Below are 17,153 nucleotides of genomic sequence, written 5' to 3' on the forward strand. Positions count from 1 at the left end.
CTAAAGGCCTCTGACACATTTGCTAAGCTCCGCCCCCAGTTACTGTTGAGTAGCAATAATCAATCTGGTTTCTATATTTTAAAATGTCATGTTTTTGTAACATAAAAATTTCCCAAGTTTCCAGGAGCCTCTGAGATGGCACAAATCTCACTTTTTTCAGCAGAGAGAAGCCAGTCTGTTTTGTTTTAGTGATGGATGACACAAATTCAAGTGTGCTTACAAGCATGAAATAAAATTAAACAATTTCCCCAAGTCTTGTCCTGAAATGCCATGGTTCACTTTTTTCACAGAAGAGAAGCATCAATCTTTCTTTTTTCTTTTCTTTCCTTTTTTTTAAACTCATGATGACACTGATCCAGAAACGCTGTTAAAAAACAGACTGTACCCTTATGTCATGTCAAACACAGCAGGCAAACGAACCTGTCACCACCTTGCATTGATTCATAAATATCCAATCATATCTAATCAAGTTGCGACTAACTTTAAGTTGTGTAACGGTCAAGCAACTTGACAGCATAGCAAGTCCCTTGTTGTAAAGTACTCATAAAGTTTTCACAAGTATTTATACTTTATATTTAAAAAGTATAAAATAATAAAGATAAATATAATACTCGTGATAATACGCAAAATTTTACTTAAGTAGGATTTTATATGTCAGATTCTTAATTAAAATTATTACATTAGTATTATCCTAATGTACTGTTAATAGTTTTGCTGAAGTAACTATGTTCTCCTGTCATCTTATAAGGACGTGCAGTCGTGTAGGAAAAGACAACAAGGCTGTGGTGTGCTGGGAAAGTACAGCTGAAGTGGTGAGGGAAACTGCCAAGAAGGTGTTTGTTGATTTCTCTGGACAGAGGAGAGAAGGGAAGGGAACTTGGTGGTGGAAGTACAGTAAAGGGTTTAAAGGAAGAGCATGGAAAAGAAGAAAGTCGACAGTACTACTGGGAGACTGGGCAATGAGATGGCAAAGGAAAATCCTTATAGTGAATGTGATGTGCACTAAGGAAGGAAAGAAAGGACTTGTATCAACTGACTAGGCAGCGAGACTGAACCTGAAAGGATGTGCAGCAGATTAGGGTGATTAAATATAGAGATGTAAGTATTCAGTTAGTATATTTGTTCAGTTAGTATATAGTGTTGGAAAGAGTACTTTGATGAGCTGATGAGTCAAGAAAATTATAGAAAGAGGATATAGGAAATTAGTGAATTAGTAAAAAGGGAGTTAGGACAGCTATGAAGAGCATGAAGAGTAGAGAGGATGAAGAGTGGACAGGTAGTTGGTCCAGATGACATACCTGTAGAGGTATGGATATGTGTCCACTCCTTTTGACCACCAGCCGGGTCCTTTGGGGCACTCTGATTGGCTGCTACTTAGCAATACATTTAGGCTAGTGTAACATTCATTGATGTGAAACACCTTGATATAATTATGACCAGAGCATTATGTGTTAAGATTAATTTGGAAATATTTGTTCATTTTATTTTCATAATTATTTGTATTGCTAAGGAACGCTTAGCAGCAGACCACATCATGAAAGATCACTGATGCCACTACAGAGTCACAGAAAGTCTTCAGGACTGATAAATCCATCATCATGAATAAGCAGATTAAAATTTTTAACGCAGTTAACCCATCTGAAGTGCAGAATGACTCAAAATCCCTGACGCGTCTCTGTCAACGCATTTCGGGCAGTTTGTCCAAGGAGAGTTACCTTCGCACATGAGCAAACAGGCAGTTGATCTGGTAGTGACAGGCAGCAGAATTAGTCAACTAAATATGGAAGATGATTGGTCCTCTCGATGGGAAATTTGAGTATAAAAAAACAAAAACAAGACGGAACAGTTGACCGACACAAAGTATTATGCAATTGTGCAAGAAGGAATCTTCTTTTCACCGAAGCACTTCCAGCTTAAAATATCACATTTTAATGCAAAGCATTACTTGAAAGACTGCTGCATGATGAGTCCTCACCTCGACAGACTTGTAATGAGTGAGTCTGTTACAGATGGGCTCAGATTCAGAATCAGATGAGGAGTTTCTGCCTGTATAGAGCAGAGCCGATCATTAGGACTGTCCCTCGGAGTGGTGGTCAGCTCCTTCAGGAGCTCATGACAAGCTGGCACTGCTGGCTTGCAAATATCTGCCCACTCCTGCAACCGCTGTTCTGTGCGAGAGACCGTTCACAGTTGCAAGCAACATTGTAAATAAGAAGCGGTCAGCTCTCCTCTCGGGCAATGTCAACAAGTTAGTTTGTCTTAGGACCACATTAATGTGGATACATGTTTACAGTTTTTTGTTAACATGAATGTTCAAGGTGCTCAATAAACATTTTAGGTGTGTATATATTCCCTTTTTTCTTGAGTCTGTTTGCTCATGCAAAATGAAATGTGATTAATATAGATTAAAAATGAATGATATTTAATCGTGATTAATCAAAATTAATCCACAGCAACCCTGTGATTAATCCAATTAAAAATTTTAATCGTTTGACAGCAATAGAATAAACATGAACTTTTAACTGTATTTTCATAAGTTTTACAGCTTTTCCTACTGACGAGGATTTCAGCCATGGCCATTCATGTTACACCAAAGTAACAGATAATTAAATGACAGAAACCTTCCTGCTTTTTCTACTATATAAACTTCTATTTTTGATTGTTTTTTTTATAATAGGTCCACGGTATTTAAAAAAAAGAAAGAACATATTCTGTAAATAAACTAAAAACTCTGTTTTTTAATCACAAGACAATCTGGGCAAAGAGCTGGAATGTTAAAATCAATTCTTTTTCTAATACTTATCCCAGCGATCAAGTGTGTAGGTAAACCTGTTTACACTGATAGGAGAGAGAGGAGAGTTTCACTGGTCTGGCCTGCTATATGTCGCCCACAGTGTAAAATGAGTTTGACATCCCTTCAGTAGAGCATCTGCAAGTTTCTCATTAGGGACCCAGTGAGGGATAAATACGAGCCAGGAAATGTGTTAAAGTGCAAATTTTCTTTTTTATTCTGATATCATTTTACAGCAGAAATTATGTAAAGCATTCAGAAGACATTTTCCACATATAAGGGCAATATTCAAAACACTTTGCATGGCCTCAGCAACAAAATATTCTTTTTAAAACATCAACAATTTAGTGATGCTTGTGCATGCATGTTCGTAAAACAAAAGAAGTTAAAAACTAGGCTACAAAATAAAAAGGAATGAGAGACTGAGATAGGCATGGAGAACACAACAGCAGGCAAGGTGGGAATACAGCAGGAGATGAGAGCGGGAGAAAAGCGGGGAGGGCCAGGGGGGAGTGAAAGAAGAGGAAGGCAAGGAGAGGTCTAGCCATAGATTATCTATGAGGGACTACCATTCTAGCATGCAATGTGGTGTTTGGCCACGCCCTCTCAAAACAAGGCCTGAAAGGTTATATACCATTCATTTCTAGGCGGACTTAAGAGAACAGAGGCCATCTCTGCACATGTTAACCAGCTGTTTACTATGGCAACATTTCTTATTTTTATTTATGTATTTATTTCTTTATTTTATTTTTTATTTTTTTACTTCTTCTACTCTACATAATCTTTTTACAGTCACCATCCTCTCCAAAAACGTGAGCATATTGATGGATTTTCTGCAATCTGTGTGTTCAGTTTCGCGTGTGCGTGTAGTCTGTAAGCTTGAGCATTTAGAAGTTGTTGTGTATGTGCGTATGTTCATGTGTGTCTGTTATATAAAAGCAGTGTCCTTTAGTTGTGCTGATGTGAGAGGAAGGGCAGTTTAAGAAGTTATTCATGTGATACCGTATGAACGCTCCTAACAGCACTGTCCAAACCATGGCTGCCTCTCAGTATGATGAAACCTCAGAAAACATATGGAACACAATCGATATCTTCCAGCTGTTAATCTCACAATCTGCTATCTCTTTTCACTTTGTTTTGTTTTTCAGGTGTTCAGGGGCCATTACCTATTTTTTGTATCACTTATGAATTTCTTATATTAAGAATCTTGTGCGTTTAAGACTACAGCAAATGCATAAGTATTTTTTTCCTACCCTATTACTTGCTTTGAATGGAATTCATATTTAAGCGTGTTTTTCACTCTCTTCTCAGATAAGGCAAACAGATCACATTTGCTGCTTCTAGACTATTATAAAGAGTGTGGATACAAGTGGACGACGTATCCCCGACACATTCAAATATGTACACATACACACCCAAATGTACACAACCTGTCACCTGCAGTGTTACAACTCTGTGCCAGCAGTCATTGCACTCCACATACCATCTCCCTGTTCTTCAACCCTGAGTAAAATCTAAGGGAGAGATTTCATTGTTCCCGAAGACATAAGCACAGAGAGAAAGCGTGTGGCCGTTTTATTTTTGCACCTGTGTGTACATTTGCATTTATGTGTCTATGCACATCCTTGTGAGACAGGGAGAAAGACAAAGAAAGGAAGTGTGTGTGAAAGATATTTTTGTCCTCTATGAGGAAAAAAAAGCCCAGTTATGATTTTGTTTAAATGTTGTAAAATATTTTTTTTGTAGGGGAAAAGCAGACAAAGTGAAAGAAAACACAGCTTCCTCTTGGAGGGCGAACATACTCGTGACTGTGCCTTTCATACTTTAGTACACGGAGGCTGAATTCAGCGGTTTTCTCCCTTCTAATTACTGAAAAACGCACACAAAAAGTAGGACTTAACGGCAATAGGGTAATTAATCGCCCGAGCAAGCGACACACAGCGTCAATCAGGCCATGAGCATTCATTCACACCACATTCCCAATTACAGCTTCCAGCTTAGACTAAGGTCAAGTTTAACACTGTCAGATTCATTTGAAAACACACAATTTAGGAAAAAACAAACAGGTTAACTGGAAACCTTTCAGAGGACACACAATAAGATACTTCCTGATATTATTTTGCACTTTTCTGTTATTGAGCAGGCACTTTCTAAACAGAGCTTTCCATAAGTCTAAAGTACATGTAGTATAATTATGGCAGTGACAATGAGGAGAAAATGATATGTCAAAACCAAAACGGGGAAGGACATTCTGTTTGAGGATGGAAAGCTTAGACTGGAGGCCAGGTTGGATCCGCTGTAGGTGTGATAAATGATCTTAATAAAAGCTAGTATGCTGCTGAAGCACAACCACATTGTGAAGAATGTAGCGCCCTCTTCCCTTTTTTTTCTTTTCTTTTGCATCGTCAGTCGTTGCACTCACATTTAAACGATCATCATCGCCATTGGCATCATTTCCCCACGTGCATCGTCACCTATACGTAAGCCTGCCTTGGGCAAACTTCAGAACTTGTAGGAGGTCTACGGCTGCGCTGGCACTACATCTCTTCTGCGGTTTATTGTCTGCGTGTTGCCTCGGTAGATCTTACCGATATCTTTTGGGCGTTGGTTTCGCCAACGTAACATACTGTTAGGCAAAATAGCATTCATAATAATTGGCACTACTGGCAAAAGGAGTTTAATTTTTGCTAGCCAAGAAACGAAAAGCACAAAGTGTAAATGTTTTGTCTGAAAGATCGTTGTTTCAGCTAACTTTGTTTTTCCCACTTATAATTCTAACATTAGAGTTTTCAAGTTGCATGCTTTTTAACAAAATGTTCTTTTCAGTAACACTTATAACTGGATACTCTTAAAGTGAAGCAGTTAAAATCCTCTCACAGTCCATAGCCACTAACATGTTCTTTTTGCTGTTTCTTTGTCTTAAATCTCATGCACGTTAATCCGTTTGTATTATCTACATTATTTACAAGCAATACAGCCATCCTGTGTACCCAGGTCTCTGTCTTAAGTTCTCATTATGGGAGTAAAATAATTTATAATCTTAAATACAGTCCTCTTATGAAAAAGTTTCAGGGTCCTCATATCCCCTTACCTCGTCAGTTTATATACAGGAATATGCAATAGTCCAAAATATGGATTTGATTGCCCGTATGGGCTAATATGGGGACCAGTGCCCTGTATAGGGGCAGGTATAGGACCCATGTCCTGTACAGAGCAAGCATAGAGACCTCTCAGACTCAAGAAGAAGTCAAGGCAATGGTATGTGACTCTCTCCTCAAAACCACAGGTAGGATTTAGAGGTTCACGCAAAGAACAAACTAACAGAGACATTTAACCATTGGAACATGTCGCATTTCATCACATGGGGGGGAAAAACCAGCCTCGAGCTACAACCACTCTTGAGCCAATTAAATAAATAATCAGACCCTTAAATAAATAAAGTTTTTTTTTTCCCTTTAAAAAAACAAACAAAACAAAAGCACCCAAAATAAGTAAGTTGTCCTTACACAGTTCACATTACACAGGGCAAGGATAAGTTGATGAGGACGTAAGTGAGACACAATTACACAGAAATACAAAAGAAACAACACTAAAGCAGTTTTGGCAAGCATGCAGGAGCTCGTAGCTCAAACACATGCATTGAATTGAACAAACACGGACACACCACATCGGGCGGGCAAAATGCCGCCTCTGAGAACGACTCCATACAAAGTCCATGTAACAAATTAAGACATCGTTATTCAGACCCCATCCCTTTATCTAACAATGCCCCTCTTACATTCAAGTGCAGTTCCTCCCCTTTTTGATTGGGTGACTGAGTAATAGGTTTGCACGCCTGCGAGTCAGAGTGGTTGGTGATACTGTGGTATACTAAATCGGCAGAATGATTTGCGACTGTAGCTCTTCGGGATTGATGGAGAGGAGGAATAAGCGAAAAACCTTGCATGCAAATGCAACACAGAAGTGAGTTTTTTGGTTTATGTTTTTCTTATTCTTTCATGGATTTTTGTTCGGACACAAAACGCAGCAAGCTTTGTGTGTTTTCTGCATGTCAAAGTAGCCTTTCTCTCGAGCGAGCTGTTCATTACGGGAGCCTTTCGGTGCATCCGGCCACCGCCGTGAACAGCGGTATCCCGTTGTCGGGCGCTTCCTCGTTTTCTCTGGTTTGACTCGTCGACTTGCTCTTGCAAAGAAACATACCCATGAAGAGTGCAAAGAATGCCATGAGGTTAATGTGATGGCCTCCCAGTGAAACTGGGGAGGAGGATCAGTGCTGTGGGCAGAGCCAGGTCCCTGGGCTCTGCCCAGCAGTCTGTCTGTCTGAGCTGCCATGATGGACACCTATCCTGTCCTCAGTCTGTCTGGGAAAAGTTTTTTTTTTTCATCTTGAGAGAAGAGGGGAGAGGGAGTGAGAGAAAAGAGGGGAGACGAGGAAAGAAGAAAGCAAGGGAAAAGGGTCAGGAAAGGGAAGGGAGTTTAGAGAGGGCAGAAGAGAAGAGACAGAAAAAGGAGAAGATGGAGGGGGACATAGATTGCTCACAGGCTGAGGGGGCTCTGTGCGGGGCCTGGTGGTGGGCTCTCAGGACCCCTGGCCTTTCTCTGCTCTCTGGCCCTGAAGAAGAGCAAACACATATTAGTCTCAGAGTCTGAGATTTGTGTAAGTGTGCGTGCAACTGCATGTCTTGTTTTTTCATTTTCATATCCAAAGGCCGCATGTAATTCAGCAAATTCCCAGCAACTCCTTCCAACAGACGCACACATTCTCCCTTCTGCTACTCTCCCCACCCATCAAGGCACAAAAAATAAGACTTGCAGGCCAAGCAATACACTTAAAGTCCCCTTGCAATTACAGTCAGAACATGCCCCTAGGAAAACCATACGCAGGGATCGCTCCTCTAACTATGTCAGTCATGCACAAGTCCTGACATCATTTGGCAGAGAGAGAGAGAGGGAGAGAGAGACAGAGAGAGAGAGAGACAAGGTGATAGGGAGGGAAGAAGAGAGAGAGAGAGCGAGATGGAAGGATGATAATCCAGGATCTCCTCTCCCCCTCCCTCTGCTGACATGCAAACAGGCATCAGCCACCAGGAGAGAGGGAGTGAGAGAAGAGAGCAAGAGAAGACTCACCCGCTTCAGAGGCCTATGGTCCATCAAGGGGCTTCACGTGAACAGTAAAACAACACCAACTATTAGCAATAGTGTAGTGTGTGTATGTGTGGCAGTGGGTTTGTTAAGCGTCAAGCATGTGTCTTTGGATGTGCGTGCGCTTGTGTTTGAATCAGCATTAAGAGTTTTAGGTCTTACCTGTGGCGGCATCGGAGCAGGAACCTCAGGATCTTGCGAGCAGCCTGGTTCTGTTTTTTAGTTAGGAGGCTGCTGCAGGCAAAGATGAGGGGTAAGAGATTATACATAAGATAATTATTCCCTTTGTGTGTGTGCATGTGTGAGACGTGCCTGAGAGAGTGTCTGTAGGAGCGGTAGTATTGCTGGATGAGGACCGCTGCTCTACGACTCTGCTGGAATTTCCTCTGTTCATGGAAACTCCGGAAACGACTCTGGATCAAGATGGCTGCCAGGGTCATCCTCTTATAAAGTGCATACTGGAAGAGAGGACAACAGTGCTGTAAAACTCACTGGGATCAGAAAAGACATACTTTTGCAATATGCAACATGTCTGCACATGATAAGACCCACAGATGCACTACAGACCTGTGAGCTTACTTTTTGCTATATTACATAATGACCAGGAAGCAAGTGAATAAAAATCTCAAGAATACACAAAATCCATCATGTAAACATCTTTTCTTTCAGTTCATGACAGCATTAAGTTACATATATTCCTCTCAGATTGCTATATTAGAACAACAAGGTAAAAAAAAACCCACAAGAAGTGCATACGTGTACATGCAAGATTTGCTTTTTCAAGTGGACTGAAATCTGTTGTTCTTTACTACAGATTTAGCCACGTATGAGAGAGAATCAAAGTGAAAATTCACCTGATAATTTAGCTTACATCTATGAAGGAAACAACTACAACTGCTGTGTCACTACTTCACTATTGAACTGCAGAGCGACATGTTAGAGGCTAATCTTGGCTACATGTTGTTAACTCTTACCTGCTTGTATCTCTTATAACAGCGCTGAATCACTGCTGCAATCTCTTTGCGTTGTTCCTGAATGGGACCCTGTGGTAGTGACAAGAGTTTGTCTAAATTTTGTATATGTAAAATGGTTTGCAATCATATTGAGCTTGTTTTTTTCAAATGTGGATTATACAACTGAGGATAATACTGAGGATAATATGTACACTTGGGTTTTAAGGGGTATTTATTATTTTCTTCTTTTTTTTGGGTTGTATGGAAGCCCCAAACGCAATTTCATTGTTCTTGACAATGACAATAAATAAATAAATACTAAATAATACATTGAGTCACTGTAGGCTGAGCATAAAGACAAATTCAGTTTTTTTTTTTCTAAAGGAGTTTAGGTTACACTGGCCTTGTGTTTTCTGAGGGAGTGCAGAGCATGCCTGATGGTCTCATACAGCTCTCCCTGCTCTGCCTCAGTCATGGCTAGACAGGAGGAATCTGTTTTCAACCTCTCCTCCTTCATAGCTGCACAAAGAAAGGAGGTCCACTCAGAGGGGGAGGATGGGGCTTGCTTAGCCTGAGGACTTTGCTGATCCTCTGGCCCTGAGAGAGAATTTGGCTTGGGGCTGGGAGTCTGAGGTTTGGAGTTTAGAAACCTGAGGAAAAGAAATATTACTTTTAAAGTATAATAAGATTGAGAATGGTTGTTTGTTAAAAAAACAAAAAAGCAATGCAATAACTTATGCAAATATGTCAACCTCACCTTTCCACCTCACCAAGGTAACCAGACAGTAATCTGACATCACTGCTGATCCCAACCTTCCTGGATTCAATTTCTGCTTCAATAACCTCCTGCTTGAGTCTGCCAGTTGAAGCCTCCACAATGTGATCAGCTAGCATTGTGATGTCCATCTGCAAATCATGAAAAGGAAAGGTTACCTAAATATTTATAAAACCTACTTCCTCTTAGTTTTTTGGGTAAGTTTTGAATAGCTCTTTAAAGTCTCACATAACACTCTATACTTAAATGACTCATCGCAAAGACTTTGAAATCTTATACTTACAGCTTCCTCCTGCACAGTAATACATGATTTACCACTTCCATTTTGAGTACTTTTTGACTTTGCATCAGCTACTCAGTTCATGCATGAATGCTTGGTTAGAGATCGAACTCAACACTGCACATAAAAATCTGTACCTGCAAGTCATCTGCGTTATCCTGATAGGTCAACAGCTCTGTTTCCTCTCCCCTGTCAGACAACACTCTTTGACGCAGGTGAACGGCCAATCGCTCCTTTCCTAGAATCTTCCTGGCGAGGCTACGCTGCCCCAGAGTCTGTCTCAGACTCCACCTGCTGCCCCCTCCAGCTCCCCCTATCCTGGCCTGCAGGTGGGAGAATGGGGCACTAGGAAGCTGAGGCTGGCTGGGGCTGGACCTGGTAAGTGGTGCCTTCTGACAGCTGAGGTTCGTGGGTTGCGTCTGTAGCGGCTTAGAGAGAGGAGACCGTTGAGGATTAGGACCTGGAGAGGAGTTGAGGGGGGTGGTACCAGAGATCGAGTTAGCTAGCTGTTGCTGTGAATCTGGGTTGGGTTTGAGCCTCTTGGCTGGGGGTGGACCTCCCTGTTCTCCCTGGGTTCCCTTGTGGGGTCTGTGTTCTGTTTGGCTCCAGCTCTGGCTCTGGTTGTCTGGCTTGCTTCCTGCCCTGGTTCTCCTCAGCTCTGGGGAAACAAAGATGGTGGAAAAACAGCGACAATAACACTTACACTTACAGCTAAAATCAGAAATAGTGGTGATCATTTACAGTTTTCTGTGTAATGATTTACTGTTGGATTGTCAAACAAAATTTTCAGAATCAGTTTGTATATAAATAAAGTCAGCAGTAGGATAGCTTAGCTCAGGAAAAGAAAGTCTGACTGCCTACCAACACCTTTAAAGCTCCCTCTATACAAATGGAACAAAAACCTAACGTGTAAAACAAAAACTATGAAGTCATAGTTTTTGGGTTATGTTTAAACGATTCCTGGTGCAATTTCTACAAAACCAGTAAAGAGGAAGTTACTACCATCCAAAAAACACCTCACTACATTTTTAAACACTAATGCTAATGAGGAGGGCTTAAGTCATGCTGGGAGGTGGCTCATGTTATCTAGGTACATTTTCTATTCTCTCTATATTAAGTTAAACTAACCAGCTATATATCAGTGAAAATCCATACACTTTCATAATTAAAGGTTGGTGGCTGAAGTTAGTAAATAGAATCTCCACAATAAAAGACAGAGGATAAATAGAACTTTGTTATTTATGAGGGTGAAACAAAACTTTTCCTGTTGTTGAGAAACCACAAACCTGAGTTTGGGTTAGGGCTGGGGCTGTTGTTCATCCCACCCGTCTGTGACTCTCCTCTCCATCTATCCATCCAAGTGTCCGCAGGCTGGCCCTGAGTTTGAGGACTATGTTGCAGTTGCTCTAGGAGCTCAGCCAATCGAGTGTGGCCCCGGGATCGGGCAATGTTTAGCGGCAAGCGTCCCAGTGAATCAGGAATAGCTAGAGCTCTTGGATCCCACTGGTAAAGCACCAATGCCGCCTCAGTATGGCCCAGAGCACAAGCCCACATCTATGGAAGTCCAAGGAAAACAACTGTCACACACACAGAGGAATGGAAAGAAAGCAATATGCACAAAAAAGCACTGGTTGCTCACCAATGGAGTGCAAGAGAAGTGGTCTACGTTCAGAGGATCTACTTCCAGCTCGAGGTCAATACTGTCAGCATGCTTTGTGCTGCGAAGAAACACAAATAGCATTAAAATTACTGGCATTCCAGTTTGTGCCGTCAAGATGGCATGTTGTAATTGTGTGTTCCTCACCGCCAGCGAATGAGTGTCTGAATGAGTCCCGCATAACCCTGAGCTGCAGCCAGATGCAGTAAAGTCATTCCTCTGGAGTTCTTACTGTGGACGAGCTGATTAGAAGAAGCCCAGCACGGCTGAGACATCATCTTCTCACACACCACCACCACACGACCTTCGAATGACCCCTGATCAGGAGAGATCTAGAAGATTGTAAAATAAAACAATAGACTAGGTCAACCTCTTTTCCAAATGCTAAAAATATATTTCAAGGTGTCACTAACTTTTCTGCCATACTGCAACACCTTTGCAATATAAGGAAAACCAGTAAAAAGCCTTGCAACTAATACTGCTTTTGAGCACTTCACTAAAGAATGATCAGTTTTGTATGTGGACAGGGCCAGATTCTTGTATTTGTGTTGTTAAGTAGGCTTTGTAAGTTTGTCTTGTAAATTCAGCTCATTATCAGTCAAGGAAAAACAACTTGTTTTTGTTCCTTTAATTGGCTGACACTTGCAAACAGAAGGTTTGAAGAGCACTCCGAATTGTCACAGCTGCCCCAAGATGACCACATATTAGGGATATCCCCTCTCTTTGACATCATCTAGAGCTCAAAGTAGAAAAATATATGTGAAACAGTGTGTTAGAGGAGTCTGAGCTTTTGGCTTACATGTATTGCTTGTGCATACGATGACTTCACATGGTGCTGCTTTTAAATTTAAACAGTTGAATTTGGTTTCACATGTTTTTCAGCACTTCTCTTATGGTGCGCCTTCACATTTTAAAGCTCTAAAGGGAACTTTCATCATAAGAGGCACAACAGCCTTACTTGAGACTGCTGATCAGTAGCTCCTCCTCCCTCCACTCCTCCTCCCTTTGTTGCCATGGCTTCTGAGCTGGGATTTTGATTGGTTATCTCAGCCATCCTCTGTTCCATCTGCTCCAAACGCTCCAAGATAGACATCCTGAACTGGGTATCTACAGAAATGAAGGTGGGACATTTAAAGCTGTAAGCACCACCAAACTGTGGCATTAGGGAAATCCATGTGAGAGTTCAATAAATGCTATAGAGAAGCTTAAAAGCAGAAGGGATTCAATACTGGCTTAAATCTAATGACTCCCATTATTATCAACAAGAGTGTAAGAGTGTAAATAAGCATGTATGCAATGCAGATTTATGTCTGTAGCAGGGTTGCATGTGACCCTTTGTTTCAGGGCTGCTGCGGTTTTTGCTGCAGTGCACATTATGTCATTCCACCTGCTGCTCTCTCACAGAGTCTCTATTTCTGCTCTGCTCTCATTTCACTCCTATTTTTCTTTCTGCTGCCTGAAGCACAAAGACTGAACCAGAGGTGGGTGGGGCCATGACAGTGACAGAAGGGCTCAGGCTCCTCCCACTCCACTCTGCCAATCCCAGAGCAAAACAGCTCAGCTGACTACAAGGCAAAAACACTCCAATAGTTTTAGCAGCCAAACACATCAGAAACACCTGTCCTCACCTATTATCACCAACGCATCAGCATGTAAACACTCTCACACACACACAGAAAAAGAATAGACCCTGATATCTGCTACAGTATTAATTTCTGGTTAATAGAAAAAGCTAATACAATAAAATCCCATAATTGAAGATATTAATTGAAAATATGCAGTTAAATGGGTCATTTTATTCCCCTTTTTAACTGTTCAATAAAATCTTGAATTTATTATTTTGTAATTAATTTTCTACTTGGCCTTATAATTACTGCTGCTAATATTAGTCTTATTTCGCACAGTTATTACATTATCTTATAAACAAGAAGCAAGACATAAGCAAGAAACCGCATTTTCATTATATCGACACATTTTCACCTGTTGAACTCTTTTCTTCTCTGATTTTTAAGAGTTTGCTTGACAATAATTATCCCTGGTACCTGTGAATTTACTGTGCTGTTCAGACTTCCTGATTTCCTTTGAGATTTGGCCAAAGTGACAAACAAAAACACCAAATTTGAAAGTCTCCAGTGTTATAGCACATCGCTAAATATGCTTTTGATGATCAAACTTGTGCCAAAACTCTACCAAAAAGTAAAATGCTTTCGGGTTTTTTTATTGTTACACACAGGTCACTGAGAATTCTTGTCATCCAAACATGCCCAAATGTTCCACAAACAACACATCTGCACATCAGCATCCCCACACTCTTCTATATGCTTGTTTTGATCAGGGCCTCTCTACATGAGCTTCTTAGTGTTCAGAGGCTCTGTCCACTCCTGGTGGTGCTGAAACCGAACAGGTCAACCAGACAAGCTTCATCCACAATTCTACAACTCAACTCAAATAGGCTGGGAGCCAGCGTGACGGCATCGTGTGGCAGCTTCACCTGCATTTGTTTAAAATCGACTGGCAGGGCAACCACATGGAAACTACTGAAATTAAAAAAAGAAACTGACAGAAAACGTGGGATGGAAACCTAGCAAAGGCTCCACAGCTCTGAATTAAACTGAAAAATTGGGACGTTTATGTCCATCTACAACACAAGAAAAAAAACTCAGCTGAGCTACAAAGACCAGTTAAAAAACATCAACAAATCAAATAAGCTACGAACCCAAACAGCGAGTCTCTCTCTATCTGCTTCTCTCTTTGTTCTTGTTCCCGCTTCAACCCCGTTAGTTTGAAGTGTGCGACTCACACGTTGCTACTCCAGCCGTGCAAAAAAACACAGCTAAGTGCAGGGAGAGAGCAAGAGAGCGAGCGAGCGACAGAGCAAGAGAGGGAGCGAGCAGTCTCCACTTTATGTCTGGCAAAACAGCGCGCTTCAAATCCGCCCGCCAGACTCGGAGCTGCAGGAGGCTCGGTCGTCAGCATGTCTGCACACACTGGAGCAACGGCGTGTGACAAAGCCGGGTGCTACGGGTGTTTGATTGTAGTTATTTATCTGTATGCTTCACATACTTTGAGCCTCTGCCAAACAAAGGACAAGAGAGGGGGAAACGCGCCAAGCCCGCTATCTCCGCTCACAGTCAGTCGCAGAGTCTAAATATAGCACGGGCTGCACAGCGCCACTGCCAGCGGTGCCCAGCATTTCGACTGTCAAATGGTCCACGATTGTGCCTTTATGTCCTTGCCCTTCATTCTAGCAAGGCAAAAAAAAAAAAAAAAAAAAAAAAAATCAGCCAGCCTGCTGCGGGGAGCCGCATTGCCGCATTGCGCAAGGCAGAGACGGGGGCGAACGCAGACCCAGGACATGCCTTTACCGAGGAGACCCGTGCGTTTCCGGACTGCATTTGTATCAAGAGATATATTTTGCACACAAAAGCGCCCCCCCCCCCCCCTTCCTCCAGATCACTCAAAGAAAGTTTCATTTTTCTCTATCACCTTTAAAGTACTTTTTTTTTTTTTAACTCACAGAGAACATCTACAGCTCAAACAAAACAATCCTTTATGCAAACAAGACTCAGTAATAAGCGACTCTGCCCAAAACAAAGCCAACCAGGCAAAGCCGAACATCTCTATGAATGCTGTCAGTGAAGATGAAAGAGCCTGGTACATGCCTGCGCTATTGAAACAACAGGCATCAAAACAGTTTACTGCTAGATACAATTTGCATGCAGGCGGAGGGTTACGGAAAAAACAGCTGCTTGCTAGAAGAGACGCACTAAAGAAAAGCAGCGGGAAAAACTGGTCAGGATTACACTGAGTACAGAAAAACAAACAAACAAAAAGCATCTCACACCAGGATGTGAGAATCAGGGAATAGAACAGAGTAGCAAAGTGGCAGCATCACACACACACACACACACACACACACACACACACACACACACACACACACACACACACACACACACACACACACACACCTGAGTTTTTACAAAACTCAGGTTTATATCAGCACTCTGTGTATACAATAAGCCAGTTACATGCTAAAGTCACTGAAACAAGTGCAGCCGTCAGTACACAGAAAATTGTGGTCCTCACCATCCAGGGACAGCCAGTCATGCTGAGAAGATGGGAGGGCTGGAAGGTCACGTGCCTTGTATTCAAACACCACAGAGGAAGAGATGACCTCACCGCCCATAGCTACCTGCAGCATCACTAGTCCTGTGTCATGGGCTGGAAATAGACGGATATCAAAAAGGTGTTGGAGCGTGGAGCAGTGGATGAACTGCAGTGGTAAATGTCAAAGGCTAACTTAAGGAAAGTTTGTTAGTCAATCACAGATTATATATTGTGAATGTTATGCTTATGCAAGTCAGTATTTCCTTGAACTTTACCCCAATCACACTGATCAAACAGCCTGATAGTCAAGTATCATTTACTTAATCCTAAAAAAATAAACAAATAAAAAAAACCCCGTTGTGTTCATTTGTATCATCTTGTAATATTAAAATGATTGCATCTCCTGAAAAGCAACCCTGTCAGGGTCTTCCTTTCTTCAAAAGTTGCTTATTATCAAGGTCAGACCAAGGTTTGAATTTATAAATAAAGGAAAGTGTGAGTTGTGAGAGACTAAAGTAAGTAAAGCTCACAAAGTGCTTTGCAAAGAAATACCAAGGCATTCAAAACAAAAACAAACAAACAGACAAAACAGAGTCTTCACAAGCACAAGTGTGTTACCTGGACAATAGCAGCGCAGCACCCCGGGCTGAATGAGGGCAGCGGGGACGCTGATATGGTCGAAAAGACAGCTGTACTCACTGCTTGACTCCAACCATGGACCTGTTATGAGCACCTTCACTCCACCCTGCAGCAGACAGGTAAATGTCTCAGAGTAATATCACACAGTGTAGCTTTTTGTGTGTGTGTGTTTACAGTACACTGCTACAGAGTATAAGTTTAAACAACAGTCTTAGAGAAATGAGACACTTCACTCGATGTGTGTATGTGTGTTAGTATGCAGAATGCCTTATTTCTATCAAAACCCCCATCTGTGACTAAGACAAATGTCCGGGACCCAGGCGCCTAAATATTTGCTTTCGTCTTCATTCTTCTTCATTCACAAAGTAGGCTACCTGCTACTTTGGCAATGACAGATCCGTGACTGCTAGCAGCCCCTAGAGGCTGTGCTACGCCTTACATCAAAGCAAAGCAAATTAGCTTGAACTGTCTGAATGAAGCTGTTCTGTGTTCCTGCCAGTGTAGCTAAAAATAATGCAATACATAAAGATCATTATTGCCGGCAAATTAAGGAGGCATTTAGTGCAAAAATGGATCACTGGCCTTTGGAGAAAACTGTTGTTGTTTCTTTAGGAAACCTAAACCTGAAAAGGATGTATTGGTGATGATTCAAATGAAAGCTGTAAAAACACAGTAGCAGACTTTTATGGATGATTAAAACTGCCAAAATAATAAATAGTTAAATAAAGGAGTTATTAAATAAATACAAATATGCTTTTAAATGTATGAAAAGTAATATTAAAAGTGCACACAATAAGTCATTAATA

The 17,153-nt window shown here is 41.4% G+C and overlaps 1 protein-coding gene across 7 annotated transcripts in view; it reads right to left on the bottom strand.

Annotated features, from left to right (window-relative positions):
- Nucleotides 1-7,184: 7,184 nt before the first annotated feature.
- The window catches only part of LOC113022709 (calmodulin-binding transcription activator 1), a 55,651-nt gene continuing 45,682 nt past the window's right edge, over nt 7,185-17,153 (bottom strand). For 2 of the 7 annotated variants that reach the window (XM_026168410.2, XM_080301362.1), the window contains 13 exons: nt 16,327-16,453; nt 15,688-15,822; nt 12,557-12,705; nt 11,746-11,930; nt 11,581-11,659; nt 11,228-11,495; nt 10,079-10,599; nt 9,644-9,792; nt 9,290-9,536; nt 8,908-8,976; nt 8,096-8,391; nt 7,919-7,949; nt 7,234-7,403 (listed from right to left, as the gene is read on the bottom strand). In XM_026168410.2, coding sequence (XP_026024195.2) covers nt 7,371-7,403; nt 7,919-7,949; nt 8,096-8,391; nt 8,908-8,976; nt 9,290-9,536; nt 9,644-9,792; nt 10,079-10,599; nt 11,228-11,495; nt 11,581-11,659; nt 11,746-11,930; nt 12,557-12,705; nt 15,688-15,822; nt 16,327-16,453 — 2,289 coding nt within the window. In that variant the 3' untranslated portion in view covers nt 7,234-7,370. Of the gene's footprint in view, nt 7,404-7,546; nt 7,950-8,095; nt 8,392-8,907; nt 8,977-9,289; nt 9,537-9,643; nt 9,793-10,078; nt 10,600-11,227; nt 11,496-11,580; nt 11,660-11,745; nt 11,931-12,556; nt 12,706-15,687; nt 15,823-16,326; nt 16,454-17,153 lie in introns of those variants that run through there. The other 5 variants (XM_080301366.1, XM_080301365.1, XM_080301364.1 and 2 more) reach the window with 5 other exon arrangements.

The sequence above is a fragment of the Astatotilapia calliptera genome, chromosome 5, assembly GCF_964374335.1.
Source record: "Astatotilapia calliptera chromosome 5, fAstCal68.1, whole genome shotgun sequence".
NCBI lineage: Eukaryota > Metazoa > Chordata > Actinopteri > Cichliformes > Cichlidae > Astatotilapia > Astatotilapia calliptera.